The sequence below is a fragment of the Cydia fagiglandana genome, chromosome 3 (genome assembly GCF_963556715.1).
Source record: "Cydia fagiglandana chromosome 3, ilCydFagi1.1, whole genome shotgun sequence".
Taxonomy (NCBI): domain Eukaryota; kingdom Metazoa; phylum Arthropoda; class Insecta; order Lepidoptera; family Tortricidae; genus Cydia; species Cydia fagiglandana.
In genome coordinates, this window is record NC_085934.1 from 23708050 (window position 1) to 23728809 (window position 20760).

The following is a 20760-nucleotide window of genomic DNA, read 5'->3' on the forward strand; positions in this document are numbered from 1 at the left end:
TGGGTGTCCCTATTTCGGAAATATAAAAAAAAATTTTTTGAAAAATTAAAAGTGAAAATATTACTAGTTATAAGGATATTTGAAACTCCATTTTTTTTTAATAATTTACCTAGATTACTTACATAATGTGTATAAGTTACAAAAAAATCGGTTCGGTAGTTTAGATAAAAAAAATGAAAACCAATTTTCTTTTTTTTTAATTTTCTCAAAAACCTGCAGCATTTTAGGGTTATTTTTTTGGTGAAATAGCATCTTACATCTGGCCTAATAAATTGGCAAAACGGCAATCAATTTGGCTTCTGGGGCCGATGCCCCATACAAACACGGCTAGACCCTTTCAACTTAATTGGTCCAGTACTTTTGGAGAAAATGGGCTGTGACAGAGGGACAGACAGACAGATAGACGCACGAGTGTGTTCCGTTTTTTCCTTTGAGGTACGGCACCCTAAAAAACACGGTTGCTAGAAAAGAAGCTTTATTGGCACTTACATAGGTACAGTCAACTGTAAAAATATAGGTGTACAAATCATCTCAAAAATATTATGTCAGTGAATTTAGAACTATGGGGCAAATTTTTGAGCAGGTAAGTTGTCTACACCCATATTTTTACAGTTGACTGTACTACATACATTGACTCGAATCGCCTGTTCCATGGCACGCGCCGGCGCGTGATTGTATTGCTGTCCCGCCTATGATGCCGACTGTCAGTCAAAATGGCGGTTCATACTTATGGGCTATGGCCTTGATAATCCGCGCGCCGCGCCGCGCCGCGTGCGTCCTCCACGGCCTTAGACCACTTCTAGCCTGATCGCCTTTACAATGATGGAACTTTACAGTTGTTCCTCGGAACTCTGAACTGATGTATTTTTTAGTTATTTTCAAATCCATTCTTTACATTATAAAGTCCAAATTGTGCCCGTCTGTCTGTCTGTTACCTCTTCACGCTTAAGCCGTTGAACCGATAGTTTGAGTCCCGGTGAAGGACGTGGATAGTTTTTATGTCGGAAATCATCCCTGAAGATAGTGCAACGGGGGGAGTTAATGAATTGCTTTATAATTGTAGTAAGCAATGCGCGAATGGAATGATTGCTATTAGCATTCTCTTGGCGCTATACCTACTTTAGCTGCTGTCACTAATTCCACGCAGACGAAGTCGCAGGCAAAAGCTAGTATAATTTATTTTCAGGTACTGAAGGCATACGTTACAGATTAACATACCTACATATTTATATATATTATTTAAAAAACTAAAAAAATATTAGCGCAATGTCGCGGAATGATTTCGTAACCAGGGAACTAAAGTTAAACTGGCAGTAGTCGGCGGGTGTTTGTTGAGATTTTTGTGGCTAAATTATATTTGTTATGACTGTGCCGTAGATACGTTCTATTTTATGTTTGCTTAAAAATAAAAGGAGTTCTCGCTCCATAGGCCTTTACACAGGTCTCACGGTAGCCTCGTCCCTCGGTCCCGGCCGCTCGTGCCCGGGCGCAGCAGCACCGCGGCCGCGGCGGAGCGCGCGCGCGCCAGCGCACACACGAGGAGATGCAGCACCAGCGCGCCCGCCAGCGCCGCGCCCGCCACGCCGCCCGCCGCCGCCGGCGCCGACCAGTCCAGCATCGGGTAGATGAACGACTCGCCGAACCTGGAATGGAAGAGTAGAGTAGTTCAATATTAGGATTACGATACGGATGATGCACGCCGTAAGGCGCATAATTTAAATCAAGGATGTAAAGACCAGACTAGCTAATACTTACATATTAGTGCCGCCGGCCGCGTAGTAGACGGCGCTGAAGGCGACGTAGCCTGTTGCCAGTAGCAGCGGCTGCCAGGCGTGCAGCACGCGCGCCGGGGTGCGAGCGGCCAGCAGCTCGGCCAGCGTCAGCACCGAGTTGAGCGCGTGCGTGGCCACGTCGCGCCCCAGCGCCTCCGCCGTGGGGTACACCGTCGTCTCTGCAAACACGGGCGGTAGCGGCGAATATGCCCAAATTATAGACCGAAACAATCTTCAATAATCACTATTAATTTTTAAGGTTTGAATTGATAGGTGAAAACCGCATGAAAAGCCCTTCAGTCGTTTTTGAGTTTATCGCGAACATACGCGTTGAAGGCTTATTACAGAGTCGAGGACTACTTGACAGACAAACATGCATGGTCCAAACAAGAAACTGTAGTAACGACAAGTAGCAATTAAAAGCAAAGTATTATGTGTAGAGTTAAACCCATACAACCATTTCCAGTCGCCGTTACGACGCGGTGTAGACACATCTTGTGTCGACACCGTCTGTTTCGGTCACAATTCCAGTCGCAGAGTCGTCGCCGTGTCGACACAGTTACCAGAAATGGGGAAGGGTCGACACATGACACAAAGTGACATAAAGTGTGGTCGCCGTGTGCACACATTGTTACTAGTTTGCGACTACTTTATGCCAAAATCATTCGTTCATTCGTTCATTTTGTTCCTGTCAAATGGAAACTGTCAGATGGAAAAATAGTTAAATAAAAATAAGTGACATTAATACGCCATCTCTAAAACGGATTACAAGACGTAATTATATATTGTTTGCATTTATATTACAATAGGACTTAAATTATTATGGGGAATTAAACTGCTCGAGTGATTTGATAAACTAAGTGTAAGAGTGCTATTACATTTCGGGGTTGAGCGAGTTTAGGTATTTTACGCGCTGCGGCAGGCCGTGCGAGCTCAGTATTCCGATCCCTTCTACCACACTCGCACTACAATGATGGATTAAACATTCTTGATCCTTCGCGAAGCATATTGAAATCAACCATAACAACACTAACTGTACTTAACTTATAAAGTCCTAAAACTGTTATTTGGTAAGTACGAAAATACTAAATGCAGTGCAAATGTACATAGGGGCTGTTCATAAATTACGTCATCTATTTTTGACCCCCCCCCATCCCTCAAATCATCAAAAAATCATGCTTCGGATGACTCTGTTTCCTCCTACGTCATGCTACCATCATCCGATGTCCAGACCCCCCCCCCCTCCTCCCATTTGAAACGACGTAATTTATGAATGGCCCCATACTCGTACTTATGAACGTATATTACTCGAAAGAAATTATAGGTACTCGCTTATTTACAAGAAACAAGTTACAAGAAACTGAAGATACACAGGGTCTGATGATGGAGCTGGAAGGTGGCCACGGGTACCAGTCTATCATGTAACTAAACCACTTCGTGTTTGGGCTCGTTTGATTCGTCTCAACAAGATCTTTGACACTGAAGATACACAGGGTCTGATGATGGAGCTGGAAGGAGGCCACGGGTACCAGTCTCTCATGTAACTAAACAATTTCGTGTTTGGGCTCGTTTGATTCGTCTCAACAAGATCTTTGACACAAGACAGTACTCAGGGTCTGATGATGGAGCTGGAAGGTGGTCACCATTACCAATCAACCATACAACTACAGTACCGGTCAAAAGTTTAAGTTCACTCTGTAAATTCGGTTAAATGAAGCTATAACACAATGTTCTAATAAAAGTATTTAATAATCTTTTATTACATAATAAATTAAAGGTAATTCTCTAATTTAAAACCACAATTAAATAACAAAAAGATCAGTTTTTGCCAACTTTAGACTCTTCAAAATATCCGCCTTTTGCTTTCAATGCTGCCATACACACTTTCGGCATTCGCGTAATTAGTTTTTGCAGTGTTGATGTCGAAATTTTATTCCAACAAATGTATAGGTATTCCCAAAGCTGTTCTTTATTAGTTGGCCGCATTTTTCTCACACTCCTGTCCAATTCATCCCATAACAACTCAATCGGATTGAGGTCGGGCGATTGAGGAGGCCAATCCATATATTTTAATTCTTTTTGGTTCTCTTTGGATGAAATGTAGTTTTTGCACAACTTCGACGTATGCTTGGGATCGTTGTCTTGTTGGAAAACAAAACCTCTGCCTACAATCCGTTTTCCAGATGGAAAAGCGGGACGTTGCAAAATGTTATGATACATTTTCTTATCCATTATGCCATTGACTCTCACGAGATCACCAACTTTATCACCCGCAAAGCATCCCCAGACCATAACTGATCCTCCACCGTGCTTCACTGTTGGCATCACGCATTGCTTTATCATTCGTTCGCCTACTTGTCGTCGAACATATTGACGACGTCTCCCTCCAAAAATTTCAAACTTCGATTCGTCAGAAAATAAAACTTTAGACCACTGTCCAGACGTCCAGTTTTTGTGTTTCTGGGCCCATTTCAACCTCTTAACTTTATTCTGACTACGTAACAAGGGTTTTTTGGCAGCAATACGACCTTTTAGACCATAGTTTCGCAGACGCCGTTGCACTGTCGAAACCGATACTCGCTGTTCTCGGGTGGCGTTGAGTTCTTCGCAAATTTCTGGAGCAGTTAGAGTACGTTGGCGTTTGCTCTGCACGCAAATAAATTGGTCTTCGCTTTTAGACGTGACTTTTGGCCTACCTGATCGAGATCGACTGCAATTAAGACCGGTTTTTTGTTTTCGTTTCAAAGTACTCACGACAGCGGTTTGAGAAACCTTCATTTTTTCAGCGATTTTCCGCGTCGTGTAGCCCTCATTTGACAGAGTTACAATAACAGCACGAGTTTCGACACTAAAATTGGCTTTGCGACCCATTTTAAATGATTTCTAACTTCACGAAATCTCATAGGAAATACGGAACAAAAATATTAAATGGATCAAATTTTCCGAATAACATAAAACGATTCCTCCAAGAGGTATTTTTATTGTTATTTGGTAGTCGTGGAAACAATTAAACGTTTGAAATTCAAAACATATTCTATATTTGAACATAATTAAATATGATAACCTTATTTCGCAGAGTGAACTTAAACTTTTGACCGGTACTGTAAACCACATCGTGTTTAGGCTCGTTGTATTCATCTCAACAAGATCTTTGACACTAGGTGATACTCAGAGTCTGATGATGGAGCTGGAAGTTGGTTACCGGTACCAATCAACCATGCAACTAAACCACTTCATGTTTAGGCTCGTTTGACTAGTCCCAACAAGATCTTTGACACTAGGTGATACTCAGAGTCTGATGATGGAGCTGGAAGGTGGTCACCGGTACCAATCAACCATGCAACTAAACCACTTCGTGTTTAGGCTCGTTTGATTCGTCTCAACAAGATCTTTGACACTAGGTGATAAACCAAACACGAAGCCCAAACACGAAGCCCAAACACGAAGTGGTTCAGTTATGTGATAGACTGGTACCCGTCGCCACCTTCGAGCTCCATCATCAGACCCTGAGTACTATCTTGTGTCAAAGATCTTGTTGCGACGAATCAAACGAGCCCAAACACGAAGTGGTTCAGTTACATGGTAGACCGGTACCCGTGGCCACAGTCCAGCTCCATCATCAGACCCTGAGTACTATCTTGTGTCAAAGATCTTGTTGAGACGAATAAAACGAGCCTAAACACGAAGTGGTTTAGTTGCATGGTTGATTGGTACCGGTGACCACCTTCCAGCTCCATCATCAGACCCTGAGTACTATCTTGTGTCAAAGATCTTGTTGAGACGAATCAAACGAGCCCAAACACGAAATGGTTTAGTTGCATGGTTGATTAGTACCGGTGACCACATTCCGGCTCCATCATCAGACCCTGAGTACGTAACGTACGTAGCGTACGTAATAAAACGAGCCTAAACACGAAGTGGTTTAGTTGCATGGTTGATTGGTACCGGTGACCACCTTCCAGCTCCATCATCAGACCCTGAGTACTATCTTGTGTCAAAGATCTTGTTGAGACGAATAAAACGAGCCTAAACACGAAGTGGTTTAGTTGCATGGTTGATTGGTACTGGTGACCACCTTCCGGCTCCATCATCAGACCCTGAGTACTATCTTAAGTCAAAGATCTTGTTGAGCCGAATCAAACGAGCCCAAACACGAAGTGTTTTAGTTGCATGGTTGATTGGTACTGGTGACCACCTTCCGGCTCTATCATCAGACCCTGAGTACTATCTTAAGTCAAAGATCTTGTTGAGCCGAATCAAACGAGCCCAAACACGAAGTGTTTTAGTTGCATGGTTGATTGGTACCGGTGACCACCTTCCGGCTCCATCATCAGACCCTGAGTACTATCTTGTGTCAAAGATCTTGTTGAGACGAATCAAACGAGCCCAAACACGAAGTAGTTTAGTTGCATGGTTGCTTGGTACTGGTGACCACCTTCCGGCTCCATCATCAGACCCTGAGTACTATCTTAAGTCAAAGATCTTGTTGAGCCGAATCAAACGTGCCCAAACACGAAGTGGTTTAGTTGCATGGTTGATTGGTACCGGTGACCACCTTCCGGCTCCATCATCAGACCCTGAGTACAGTCTTGTGTCAAAGATCTTGTTGAGATGAATAAAACGAGCCTAAACACAAAGTGGTTTAGTTGCATGGTTGATTGGTACCGGTGACCACCTTCCGGCTCCATCATCAGACCCCGAGTACTATCTTGAGTCAAATAAATACATATAGAATGTCAGGTCGTTTCAAATATTTTTAATACTGTCCGGTAGTTTATTAAACTGTACCATTATAAATTATAATACTATAAAAACAGTGCTAGGATCAAAGTCTCTCGTTGCGGTTTACACGCACACAGTATAGCGTTTTACACGGCGCCCGCCGCACACAATGATAAAAAACCTCGTCGTCGCCGTTGAAAATGTGCGGAGCCGACCGACACACGTCCTACCTGTACAAGCTCTGCCGCGGCACTGAGCTGGCGAGCGCGCGTCATCGGTAATATAGAGTAGTTTTCAAAAAATTGCCAAAAAATTATAGTAGAATTTCATAAACACTAATGTATACCAATAGTATAAGCAAACGTTGCAGATTGCTTGAGTATGAAAATGACTTCGATTTTAGTAGATTTTCGTAGAAATTGACACTTGTTTCGGAGAGAAAATTGAGTTCGTTTTACTTTGATTTTCTCTTTCTCAAAGGTATGTAGGAAAAATATCGTTTGATATGCCTAAAGTACAGGGTATTAGTAATACAAAATAGCCAGGTTTAGCAGAGTAAACTTCTCAACATTTCCAAATAAGAGCTTGCCGTTCAGTGCTTCACGGGGTTTTTCGGAAACGACCATCAGAAAAAAATTCATTACTAATTTAATAAGTCCTTTTTCTAATATTTACAACGATATTTAAAAAGATAAGAAGACGCTTTTACTGGAACACGTACTCATTGTTTCTAATAATGAGCACAAAGTGCTGAATTTCGTCGACTAGTATCATCAATTTTGCATTTTTTCGACTTTTCTTGTAAGAGCGCTCGTAATATAATCAACGCGCCACCACATTGTTTTAGTTTAGCCGGAAATGAAATTGTTTACTTCTCAGTGCCTGTGTTCATAAATATATTATTTGATGCATTTTTAGTACTTCGATGCGTATACTATACTTAAATAACAGAAATAACGCTTTACATACTACGAAACTTGTTAATTATGATGTATAAATATGGTTTAAGGCTGAGAAATATTGCAGTCACAAAGTAGTCGCAAATGTTTCGACTTTGTGTCGACTCTGTGTAGACACATGACACGCGCTGTCAAAAGTAATAACAAAGTTACTGGATTTGCAAAATGGCTCCTTGTGTTCATTTGTTTTCAGATATTCTCAAAGTGTAAAAATGCCGTGGTCAGAGATGGGACTTAATAGATTAACTGTTTATTCGACTAATTAATGGAATAAAAAAAGTTAATCCTCAAATTTTAATCACGATTAGTTTAGTCGACCTAACATAGATTGAAATTGAATTAATCTGAACATTAATCGAATAAATTATCGATTAAATCTCGGTTGGAAGTTGACTGGGGGACATTTTTGTACGTAAAAATAATAGAAATGTCTTGCATGCAGATGGTAGCCAAACACTTTGTCATAAAAGTCGAGATGGGTTTCGATTTATAGGTTTTAGGGAGTGCCGATTTCGAAAATGATGACCATTTTGGAATCCAAAATGGCGGCCATGCACTGTGTCATAAAAGTCGTCATGGATGTCGTTTTATACGTTTTAGGGGGCCCCAATTTTGAAAATGATGACCATTTTGGAATCCAAAATGGCGGCCATGCACTATGCCATAAAAGTCGTCATGGGTGTCGTTTTATAGGTTTTAGGAGGCGCAGATTTCAAAAATGATGACCATTTTGGATTCCAAGATGGCGGTCATGCACTATGTCATAAAAGTCGTCATGGATGTCGTTTTATAGGTTTTAGGGGGCCCCGATTTAGAAAATGATGACCATTTTGAAACCCAAAATGGCGGCCATGCACTATGTCACAAAAGTCGTCATGGGTGTCATTTTATAGGTTTTGGGGGGCGCAGATTTAGAAAATGATGACCATTTTGGATTCCAAAATGGCCATGCACTATGTCATAAAAGTCGTCATGGGTGTCGTTTTATAGGTTTTAAGGGCCGCAGATTTCGAAAACGATGACCATTTTGGATTCCAAGATGGCGGCCATGCACTATGTCATAAAAGTCGTCATGGATGTCGTTTTATGGATTTTAGGGGGCCCCGATTTAGAAAATGATGACCATTTTGAAATCCAAAATGGCGGCCATGCACTATGTCATAAAAGTTGTCATGGGTGTCGTTTTATAGGTTTTGGGGGGGCGCAGATTTAGAAAATGATGACCATTTTGGATTCCAAAATGGTGGCCATGCATGGTGGCTATGTCATAAAAGTCGTCATGGGTGTCGTTTTATAGGTTTTAGGGGGCGCAGATTTCGAAAACGATGACCATTTTGGATTCCAAGATGGCGGCCATGCACTATGTCATAAAAGTCGTCATGGATGTCGTTTTATAGGTTTTAGGGGGCCCGCTTTCGAAAATGATGACCATTTTGGAACCCAAAATGGCGGCCATGCACTATGTCATAAAGTCGTTATGGATGTCGTTTTATAGGTTTTGGGGGGCCCAAATTTTGAAAATGATGACCATTTTGGAATCCAAAATGGCGGCCATGCACTATGCCACAAAAGTCGTCATGGGTGTCGTTTTATAGGTTTTAGGAGGCGCAGATTTCAAAAATGATGACCATTTTGGAATCCAAGATGGCGGCCATGCACTATGTTAAAAGTCGACATGGATGTCGTTTTGTTGGTCATGGTCATCATTTTCGAAATCTGATCTTCCTAACACCTATAAATCAACATCTATGATGGCTTATATGACAAAGTGCACGGCAGACAACTTGGAATCCAAAATGGTCATCATTTTCGAATTCTGCACTCCCTAAAACCTATAAAACGATATCCATGACGATTTTTATGACAAAGTGCACGGCACACATCTTGGATTCCAAACTGGTCATCATTTTCGAAATCGGCACTTCCTAAAACCTATAAAACGATATTCATGACGACTTTTATGACAAAATACGTAGCCGCCATCTTGGATTATAAAATGATCATCGTTTTCGAATTCTGCACTCCCTAAAACCTATAAATCGACATCCGTGACGACGCAAGTTATCTTTATTTTCAGATCTAACAAATTGCTACAGAATACAAAGGACAAAAAAAGAAGCGAGGAGGTAATGAAACAAGCAAAAACACAGATGATTCCTCGACGCAATTGGATGCTTCTTAAATTGTGTCCAGATTTTTTTGTCATAAGTTTTTATTTTTCACATATTACTCTCATAAGTTCCGTGACATTTCGACCTTGTAATTTTTTAAGTAAATGTTTTTGTTTATCTATGAGGATTTCACTAGAATAAAATAATCAAGGTATGTTTATATTTGATGATTGAAATAGTAACGCAAAAAAAAAAATATTTGTGTCTTATATTCCTGCCGAAGACTTTTATTTTTCCTTTTCCTTCTACACAAGTTTGGTCAAGTAATAAGAATTTAGGGCTCTCAATTTTATTTTGACTTCTACAACAGTAAAGCTATGAGGCCATGTTTGGTATCGTTTTCGTATAAATTCGCAGTACCAAGTTTAATGGGGTCAAAAAGTGCTCGAGTGGAGACCACGGACTAGCAAACGCAGCGTAGGACGTCCACCCACAAGATGTACGGACGACCTTGTTAAAGCCGCCGGAAGACGCTGGATGCGGATGGGTGGCTTCCAACCGGTACGAATGGAGGTCCAAGGGGGAGGCCTATGTTCAGCAGTGGACTTCTTATGGCTGAGATGATGATGATGATGATGATGACCAAATTTAATTATGGTATCACATTGACACCATTCCAAAGTAAAAACATATAAACTTACTTTCTTTTAAACTCCTCTTCACGCTTAAACTGCTGAACAGTTTTAATTTAAATTTAGTACACATATATTTTGAGTCCCGAGACAGGACATAATAAGTTATCTTAAAAATCATCCTTTAAAGGTGTGAAATGAGGTGTAGGGGGAATTCAGAATTGACTTCTTGAAGTTAATACTGTTTAAGTTTAGGTTTGAAGTCATGTTTTTTTTATTATTTTTAACTAAATCAAAGATGTAGACCATCCCAAATTTAATATAAATCGGTTCAGCGGTTATTGATTTCCCGTACAAATTTCCACGCCACTTTTCACACCTTCAAAAGATGATTTTGGTTATAAGATCTATTCTATGTCCTGTTCCGGGACGCAAACTATTTCTATACCAAATTTCAACGAAATCGGTTCAGCGGTTAAGCGTCAAGAGGAGTTTAAAAAAAACCGGCCAAGTGCGAGTCGGACTCGCGTATTAAGGGTTCCGTACATTAAGTCCGACTCGCGCTTGACTGCACATTTCTAATAGGTTTTCCTGTCATCTATAGGTAAAGAACTATTTTGTGCATTCAGACGGACAGACATACAGACGCACGAGTGATCCTATAAGGATTCCGTTTTTAGCTTTTGAGGTACGGAACCCTAAAAAGTATTTTTTAATTTTGTGGAATGGTGTCAATGTGATACCTTAAATGGATTCAGCAACCCAGATTTATACGAAAACCATACCATACACGGCCTAGCACCTTCACTGATGTAGATATATCAAGATAAAATTGAGAGCCCTAAATAAACTTTCAAGAGCGGATATCTCAAAACCTATTCAACATATCGAAAAAATTGACTGAATAAACTTGTAACAAATTAAATTAACTTTCATTTTGTATAAGTGGCCATGTCGCTAAGATGCATAGTTTCCGAGATATAATCGAAAAACCGGAAAATGGGACCTTCAAAGCCCCCTGTCTTCCCCCCGCTCAAGGGCTACGGCCGGGGACTTTTGATATGTTCACCTCCTAACTTGTCCAAACCAAGTTACAGAGTCAAAAATTGTGTTCCGAGCATTTCCCTCTACAACTTTTTGGAGCATTCGTTGGCTGATATAAGTAGCTTATTGCATTTCTTTAAAAACTTTTCTGTAAAAGGTTGACGGGTGTTGGGTGTTTATATGGTTTTGGTCGATTATTATCATTTGCATCGCCCATGATGACTTACTAGAATTACTTACGAGCACACGAGACACTAATAGTAGTTTGACAAACTTTGGTTTTCAAGAGGTATTTTATATTGACATTTGCTGTCACAAATTTGCTGTCAGATTTAGTCGCAAACCGCACGCAAAGTGCACACAAATGTGTCGACACCTTGTTACGGAAAAGTGTACACACGGCGACGACACTTTGTTTCGAAACAATTCTAGACACATTGTGTGGACTCTGTTACGACACATCTGACATTTAGTTACCACTTTGATGATTCTGCGACTGGAATGGTTATATGGGAAGGTGACTCAGCTCAGGTAAAAAAGTACATCAAATTTTATGAAGGCATCTCATAACAATCAGTCAGATTCATGTAATATGTACCTACTTATTCTCATTTCTTTTTTTGATTTTATTTTCTTTTCCTTTTGTAATGATTTGATATGTTTTCTGAAAGAGCTACGTATTTGTATGATTTCATGTACCTACATATGTTTTTTTTTATCAAATTTCTATAAAGTTATGTACTCACTGGGTATAATTGCATGAATTCTATAGTAATTTAAATTGTATTTTCTTGATTACTCCACCCCCCCCCCCACACACCCCCTACGTAACCGGGGTCGTACAGTAGCAGCCAGTACAGCACGGTGATGGCGAGCGCCACCGTCTGCGCCACGTTGAACAGTTCCACCCCCCCCCACACACCCCCTACGTACTGGGGTCGTACAGCAGCAGCCAGTACAGCACGGTGATGGCGAGCGCCACCGTCTGCGCCACGTTGAACAGTTACACCCCCCCTCCCCACCCCCTACGTACCGGGGTCGTACAGCAGCAGCCAGTACAGCACGGTGATGGCGAGCACCACCGTCTGCGCCACGTTGAACAGTTCCACCCCCCCCCCCCCCACACACCCCATACGTACCGCGGTCGTACAGCAGCAGCCAGTACAGCACGGTGATGGCGAGCGCCACCGTCTGCGCCACGTTGAACAGTTCCACCCCCCCTCCCCACCCCCTACGTACCGGGGTCGTACAGCAGCAGCCAGTACAGCACGGTGATGGCGAGCGCCACCGTCTGCGCCACGTTGAACAGCAGCCAGTACAGCGCCATCCATGCCGTCGTCGATTCTTCTGCGAACACAAACAAACCACACACTCCGTTAACATAATATGATAATACCTATTCAAGGGGCTTTATGGCCTCTCCAAACGTCGGTTAGCAACACATTGCGACCTGTGCGCTGTGATCGATCGATTGGATTCCTTGCTCCTTTTTTTAACAGCTATTTCCTAAAATTGTTGCAACGTCTGATAACAGCCTTTTTAGACAGTCGATTAACGGTCGTCATCGAAAAGTAAAAATGTGTCGTATGTCCATACATAGGCAATTTAAGTTTCTAAGGCTTATTATAATTATGTACAGTCAGCAGCAGAAGTTGCTAAGCGGGCGAGGTGTTCAAAATGATCTTGACGCGACTGTATTGATATGAAAATAAGAGCGTGTCAAGGTAATTTTGAACACCTCGACCGCTTAAATAGCAACTTCTGCTGCTGACTGATGCATGATGTAATGACACTAATGACAGTGTTGCTTTTCTTTACATATATATTACAAAACAGACAGTTTTCATTCATCTCCCAATTTTGTAGGACTGTAGGTATTAGGTATATCTACACAATTGGCAGATCAATGATAATGTTCGTAAGTGCACTAATGTGATAGGATTGCCCACAGCCTGCAGCCTGCAACCATTTTGAAATTTCGTTCCTTATCTGTCTATCGTTAAGATACCTAGCTATCTAGGTATAGGTTATCTAAACTATTCTAATAGGCATAATGCTACAAGTTTTCCGCCCTGATAACTGATATCAGTTAGTATAGGTATTATCTGCTACTCGAGAATTGATGGCGCACTTTTGGTTCAAGGCCTTCTTCTCATCGTGGCCTCATTTCTTGGCTAAGTATAACATAAGATCCAGAGACCACATCATGTTCAAAGAGGCAGAGAAACACGTTGAATTTGTAAAATATAGAAGGTATGCATATACACGATTATAGTTATCTAAATTATTATCTAACTATATAGGATTATTGCGTTAGTTCACCGACCAAGTGCCAGTTTCCGTCCACTTAATGGGATTGCAGATGATGGTTACAAAATTATGGCATTTTAACTGCGTTGTGTGCGTTGTGTGGCGTCAGTATTTTCTTGAAAAAAAGGTTTATTATCAAGGTTATTTAACAAATTACTTAATTTACATGCCGTGAAATTAAAAAACCGGGCAAGTGCGAGTCGGACTCGCGCACGAAGGGTTCCGTACCATAAAGCAAAAAAACAAAAACAAAAAAACGCAAAAAAAAAAACGGTCACCCATCCAAGTACTGACTCTACTGACCACTCCCGACGTTGCTTAACTTTGGTCAAAAATCACGTTTGTTGTATGGGAGCCCCATTTAAATCTTTATTTGATTCTGTTTTTAGTATTTGTTGTTATAGCGGCAACAGAAATACATCGTCTGTGAAAATTTCAACTGTCTATTAGCTATCACGGTTCGTGAGATACAGCCTGGTGACAGACGGACGGACAGCGAAGTCTTAGTAATAGGGTCCCGTTTTACCCTTTGGGTACGGAACCCTAAAAACCGGCCAAGTGCGAGTAGGACCCGCGTTTCTAGGGTTCCGTACATAAGCCCGACTCACGCTTGACTGTACATTTCTAATAGGTTTTTCTGTCATCTATAGGTAAAGAACTATTTTGAGTATTTTTTTAAAAAATTTAGACCCAGTAGTTTCGGAGATAAAGGGGGGGGGGGGATGGTCATTTTTTGGCTATTTTCTTAAGACGAAACAGGACGTCAGCTCGATCTCAGTTTTGAGATTTTGAGGTGAATATCGCCGTCGCGCTGACGGGGGCGGCGCTGCGTAGTGAAGGACTATCCCTGTGTGTGTGGTGCGCGCACACAGACGCACACGTCATTTGCCTTCACGGGCCTCGCGAAGCGGTCGGCCCGGTATAGCTTTGCTACACCTAGTTCTTTTCTTATAACTAGTACAAACTTATTCTTCGGTGGTAACTCGTTAGCTCGCTACCGCCACTAAGCGTTTACTTATTTGATGCGGTCAAATTGTGTTTTTTGAAAAACTAACTACTTATAGCCAGTATTTTATGAATGTAGTATGAAACCTTTGGGTCCTTTGGGTAAGGACGTTGCTTCAGATCTCATTTTTATAAAAAAAACTCAAGTGTTTCCTGATCCAAAAGGGATTTTATTCGGTCAAGGAATTCCTAGAAGGCTGACGAATGTTAAATGGAAGCTATTATTATTATTCCCAACGTATTGCAACGGGGTATAGCTCTTTTATTGACAATTTAATTATTACTATTTTTCAAATGTTATAATGATACCTACTTTTAATTGTATATATTTCTGACATACCTAATGTATAATAATAATGTAGACTACGCATCTGTATTCTGTGACAATGTATGATCAATATAAATAACGAATATGAATATGAATATGGTGCTTTACGCACACTAGCGTCCTACCCCCTCCCCCTGACGCAATCCGCCCCCCCCCCCCCTTTAGCATGAAATATGTCCCGGTTGGCAGTTTTATTTTTATTTTTGGGGGGGTTGAGTCAGGGGGAGGGGTCGGGACACTAGTGTGCGTAAAGCACCATACCCCGAGGTATCATACTACATTCATTGAATGCTGGCTATAATTTGTTTGTCTTCCCCATACATTAGAACACAATTTGACCGAATCATATTCCCTGTTATTGTGATTTAACTTCTTGACTTTAGGTACCTAACTGAATTTAATATCCGTCTACAACCTGTAATCAAATTAAAATCTTAATAACTGTTTTATTAGTGGTCCGATATTTAGGGTTGCGTAGTCACCAAAGAAATCCTTATTGTTTCGCCATGTTCGTCTGTCTGCCTGTCTGTCCGATCCGAGGCTTTGCTTCGTGATCGTAAGTGCTAAAAAGCTGCAAGTTGGCAACTTATTGGCATGGATATGGATACATGAATCACGCATTGCGACGGAACGGTAAAATAAAAACTATTAAAAAAGAATTGCAGTCCTGAGACCTCCCATACAATATTCGATACCTTTGGGTTCAATTGGCGTAAAGGACAAAATGCTATTTTTCAGGAGACAGAGATTTTTTTAAATGTTGATTTATTTTTGTTGTTTATGGACCTATATTTATGATGTGTATTAAAAAAGTACTCAAAATGTTAGTCTCTTGAACCTGAATTAGCAATATTATGTATAAATTAAAAACGAAAGAAAGAAAGTTAATGTCCTATAGAATTGGTCAAAAACACTATGAATGTCCTTTACACCCATGCTGCGTTTTTTGATAATGTAGTGTATCTTGTTTAGTAGGGGTCGTAAGTGACTTTCTGAGACTATTTTATTCCAAATTCGGGGTGTATTAGTTTTCAGCATAGTTTATAAAGAAGCTTAAAAAACTCTTGCGTAAATGCTTTCAAATTTGACGGCAAACATTACATTATAGTAATAAAGGTCCCAGAAAACGACTTTTTTGATAGTCTACATACTGCTACGTCCATGTTATTTGTTTGCAATTTAGAGTTTAAACGACACAGAAGTTAGAAAAGTCCTTTACAATTTGTTCGCCTCGTATACTTAAGGTAAAATCATTTTTAGGACGGGTCGTAAAGGGCAAATAAAATTATTTCAATAGTCAAATAATGTCCTTTACGACCATCTTGACCACACGATATGAAAAATTATCATGATAAATGAAGGGCTAAATGACGACAAAGGACATGTTAGTATTGTTAGTCCTTTACAATATAATTTAATTACAAAAAAAAAGAAAAAATAACTGGTCATTTACGCCCCTTGAGCGAAGCTGTTTTTGCAAGCTCATAGTGTAAAAATTGGGTCGTAAAGGCAACTTTTTACGAGATATCGAAATTTTAACTATACAGAACAAAAGCGCTTGGAATTCTGAACAAAACTGTATATTTATTTATTTAATCGTATAGCATGCATGATTAGGCAATCAGAGTACAGCTTTGAGGTTGTTAAGCCAGGTATTAAAACTGTATATATAACTCATTTTCGCTAAAATGTCCTTTACGCCAATTGAACTCAAAGGTATATAAATATATTTTTTTATTTGCTTAGTCCCAATAGTGTGGGGTACCCTTGGATAGGTGTTTCAAAACGAATAAAGGTCTCCTTAAAACATGTTTTGATAAATTTATATATTTTCGGAAATAATCGCTCCGAAAGAAAAAAAAATATCCCCACCACCCTCTAACTTTTGAACCATGGTCCAAAATCATGAAAAAAATCAACAAAAGCTTAATAACTATCTACTTTCAATGAAAACTATATAGCGAATATGACAGGACTCCAGTCGGTTTTGAGTTATTGCAAAAAATCTTCTGTTCTTAGTAAAAATCTAAAAATACATAAAACGCTCTGTACTCCCTTGTAAACGTATGATACTGACTTATCGCCCCGGTTTGGCCTATTTTGACAGAACGTTAACTACGAAACTCTACACTGAGCATGGCCCGACATGCTCTCGGCCGATTATTATTTTTGAGTCAGATTTGGATACATTTAGGTACCTATGTTTGAGGAGCTCCTGATTCTGGTCGGAATAAGTACGAAACCCCAATTTGGGACAACAGTATAGTACAAGTCCAAAGGTGAGGTGATACCTCATTGGATTCGGAATGAAGTTTGAAGTTTAGAAAACTGTATTCAAAGCGTTTATTACCACAGATATGAAATCAAACATTATTACTAAATAAAAGTGCGTCTACTCAGCTTTGTATGAACCAAGAAATAATAGTGTTAAACGGTTTCCCCTGAGGCAAAAGTGCAATAGGTATTACTTACTTCACTAACTTCGCCTACTAAGAGGCAAATCGCGACTTTGTTATGGTTTATCGATAACTTCTCACATCACTAGATTATCGATATTACATGTCGACTATTGCCCATCACTTTTCTGTCTGTGTACGTATTTAGAAACTTGAACCCGCCCCTAAAATTAGTGCGATAGGGACAACTGCAGCTGAGGCGAAAAATCCTGCGTAAAAATGTCAAAAATCGAGGTTTCGTAGTCCTCTTTTTCCTCCTCCAAATCTTAACCAATCGTAACCAAATTTGGAAATCTGAATGATTATGAAATTATCTGTGTCGGACCGTTTTGCTTTTTTGGCTAATTGATATCAGTTTTGAATACCACGCCTCTCATTGCGGCATAGTCAATTAGGCCATTTTAGCCATTTTTGAAGGGCTCTAGCGCCTTATAAAACAAAAATATCAAAAAAAGCAAAACGGTCCGACACAGATATTGACAATATAATTCTGTGTTGAAAAAATCATTGCTCTAGCTTCAAAAACCACGGAGGAAAACGAGGACTACGTTTGTATGGAGGAATGACCACTCCTGTTGGCTCTTAAATAACTTCGAATCTAATATGTATTTTAAAATTATTAAAAAAATATGTCCATCTTTGGGTCATAAATTTACATATACACGGTGTAACATGAGGAAACCGAATAATTTTAACCACGTATTTCTGAGGTCAAAAGAAGTAAAAAATGTAATATGAGTTTAGGTCAATATAGCCAAAAAAAAAATTTTTTTTTGTTTTGTTTTTTCAATTTTTTGAATGTATTTGTACATAAAAAATAAATGTTATTGGTAAACTTGTCACTTAAAATTGGTTTTTACATTTTTTTTTCGTAGAACATACTTTTTGCAAAGTGTTACTTGTCACTTTTTGACATCTATCAATAAGGATATTTAGACTACGTCCCATAGCAGCAACATCACCATCAAAAAGGCCTTTTACACCATGTAACAATAAAAACTTGTTCTTTTTTTAATTAATAATATCTCTGAAACTAGGCGAATTTCAAAAAAGTTTATATGACTTTTTTGTCTCTAAATATGATCAGGAATACGCTGTTAAAATTATTCGGTTTACTCATATTACACCGTGTATGTGTACCAAATTTCAACTTAATTGGTCCAGTAGTTTCCGAGAAAATAGGCTGTGACAGACGGACAGACAGATAGACGCACGAGTACTACATACAAAATAGCCAGGGAGGCTCGCGGGCCGCAAGCGAGAGGTTGGCGGGCCGCATGCGGCCCGCGGGCCGCTGGTTGCCGACCGCTGCTATAAGGGTTCCGTTTTTTCCTTTTTAGGTACGGAACCCTAAAAACGATGAACGAAGGTGGAGAAAACATTTTTCATATCACTTGGCCCAACTCGACCACACATCACGCAATCACGCAAGTTGGTAAATTATATGCGCATGTCAAACACCTTATTAATCTATTATCCTCGCAATATACATATAGAATCACCTGGGGGTCTCCTGCAGAGGGCGCGGCAGGACACTAGCAAGCCGGCGAGCGCCGCGGCCTCCACCAGCAGCAGCCCCCAGTTGGTGAGGTAGATGAGCCAGCGCGGGCCGGCGCCGCCGCCGCCCGCCAGCGACCACGCCAGCACCGCCGCGCCCGCCGCCGCCAGCGCCGCCCGCACGCACGCCAGCGGCCACGGCGACGAGCCCCGCTGCCACGCGCACAAGTAGAAGTCGCTCGACTTGTCGTGCGACGACACCCACAAGTCCGACCATCTGATCTTTCTTAAAAACATTCTCGAGAGCGGTCTCCGCGAGGCGGACAGTGATCGCACTGGTCGCGCGCACTCTGCGAGCCCTTATCTTAATCTACTTTATGGTGTAATGGATGTAAGCATAGTAAGGAAGTCGAAACGAGCCATCTTCAAGAGGATTAACGATTGGAAAATGAACAGATATGAGTCGTTCAATATTGAATACCTACAGAATTTGAACTATCATGGACAAGTCCGATTAAGGAAGATTTTTTAATTAAGTATAAAAAACAATTTCTAAAAAAGTTTTTGACACGTTTCACGAATAAGACGCACGTAAGCGCACGTATGATAAGAAAAAACTATATTAATCTATTATCTAAATATGGGAATAGACTAGAGCATAAAAACTATCGCTTTCGATGCGTATTTAATTTACAATAAGCAAAAGAAATTTTCATAACATTCTTCATTTTACGACTATCGGCCGTTTTCAGAAACTCTCGGTTGGTTTCGTTTCGAACTTCAAATAACCAAAATTAGTTCCCTGTAACAGAGGTTACTGATTTCTTGTATATGGAGGTGTAGTGTAGGTAAATAACCGTTGAAAGTAGTTTTACAAGTTCTTAAAATTCGGTCTTACCCGTTTTAATGTACCTAATCCTTTAACTCCATTTCCCCCTGCTTTACTCGTCTGGCTGAATGCGCCAGGAGCGCGATGCCATAAAAAAAGTTCTTATTCTGGTTTTCTGGTCTAAACAAATATCTTGCACTTATAAGTTATCATTAGGGCCACCCCACATCTGGCGTCTTTCGAGCGTCGGCGTCTGTCGGCGTCTGGTCAGCGCTATGGAAAAAGACGTCGCTGCGCAGTTGCATCGACGTTGCGTCGAGTGCGGCCATACATTTGTAGACGCCGACGCTCGAAAGACGCTAGATGTGGGGGGGCCCTTAGGTAAAATAATTGCCTTCTAGTTTATTTTCTTCTAGTCGTTTTGTTTTTACCATTGTCCTCGTGAATTTTTAATTTATTTTTCAATTATCTAGATTCTAGTGTTTTTTTATGTGATTACACAGGCAAAATATAAAAAAAACACTAGTCTCAATTTCATTTAAAGAGTTTTCTTAATATCAAGCCGTTTCGGGACTGAACCTATGGTTGCAATTAGGTATTAGGTATCCCATTTAAAATCCGGGTTTCATGCAATGCAATGAAATTAACCAATCGCGAACGAACCTTATTCTATGTAACAATTACACGAGCATATTAGTATATTTCAAAACAATACCCCGGATCTATTGATTGTGCTAAAAAAATTATAAAATTTGAAGTCTTTATTTTGTCGGTGAAGTTTGTTGACAACGTCACATACTTACATATTGAACTTGTCTCTCAATTCATATGTTTTATATTTGATGGTTATTATTTATTATAATATGTATCTTTCGGATTCAGCTGATTCTCAAAATAACAAGAAAACCTTAAGATCGCGATGCACGCTCTGCATGGTAGTATGTAGAATTGAATTATTTGAATTTGGAAATTATTGGGCAAACACTAGTACTAGCGACATCTAGTTAGTTATTACTGTTATTAGTTAACTACAACTACAATTGACTACTAGGTTGACTAGGTTTAAATAATATTTACATTCTATTCGTTTTTTTT

General features: G+C 40.2%; 1 protein-coding gene across 1 annotated transcript; it reads right to left on the reverse strand.

Annotated features, from left to right (window-relative positions):
- Nucleotides 1-1424: 1424 nt before the first annotated feature.
- On the reverse strand, nt 1425-19149 carry LOC134680589 (protein rolling stone-like). Its single transcript, XM_063539696.1, has 4 exons — nt 18842-19149; nt 12480-12587; nt 1756-1951; nt 1425-1643 (listed from the first exon to the last, which is right to left on the reverse strand). The coding sequence occupies exons 1-4, from the start codon at nt 19131-19133 to the stop codon at nt 1445-1447; spliced, it is 795 nt and encodes a 264-aa protein (XP_063395766.1). The 5' UTR covers nt 19134-19149; the 3' UTR covers nt 1425-1444.
- Nucleotides 19150-20760: the final 1611 nt, after the last annotated feature.

What these genes read in the sequence shown, in the direction of transcription:
- LOC134680589 (XM_063539696.1), bottom strand. Translation starts at nt 19,133, where the DNA reads ATGTTTTTAAGAAAGATCAGATGGTCGGACTTGTGGGTGTCGTCGCAC. An exon ending in CCTCTGCAGGAGACCCCCAG is followed by an intron (nt 12,588 to 18,841) that starts GTGATTCTATAT and finishes TTGTGTTCGCAG; the next exon opens with AAGAATCGACGACGGCATGG. An exon ending in GCGGCCGGCGGCACTAATAT is followed by an intron (nt 1,644 to 1,755) that starts GTAAGTATTAGC and finishes CTTCCATTCCAG; the next exon opens with GTTCGGCGAGTCGTTCATCT.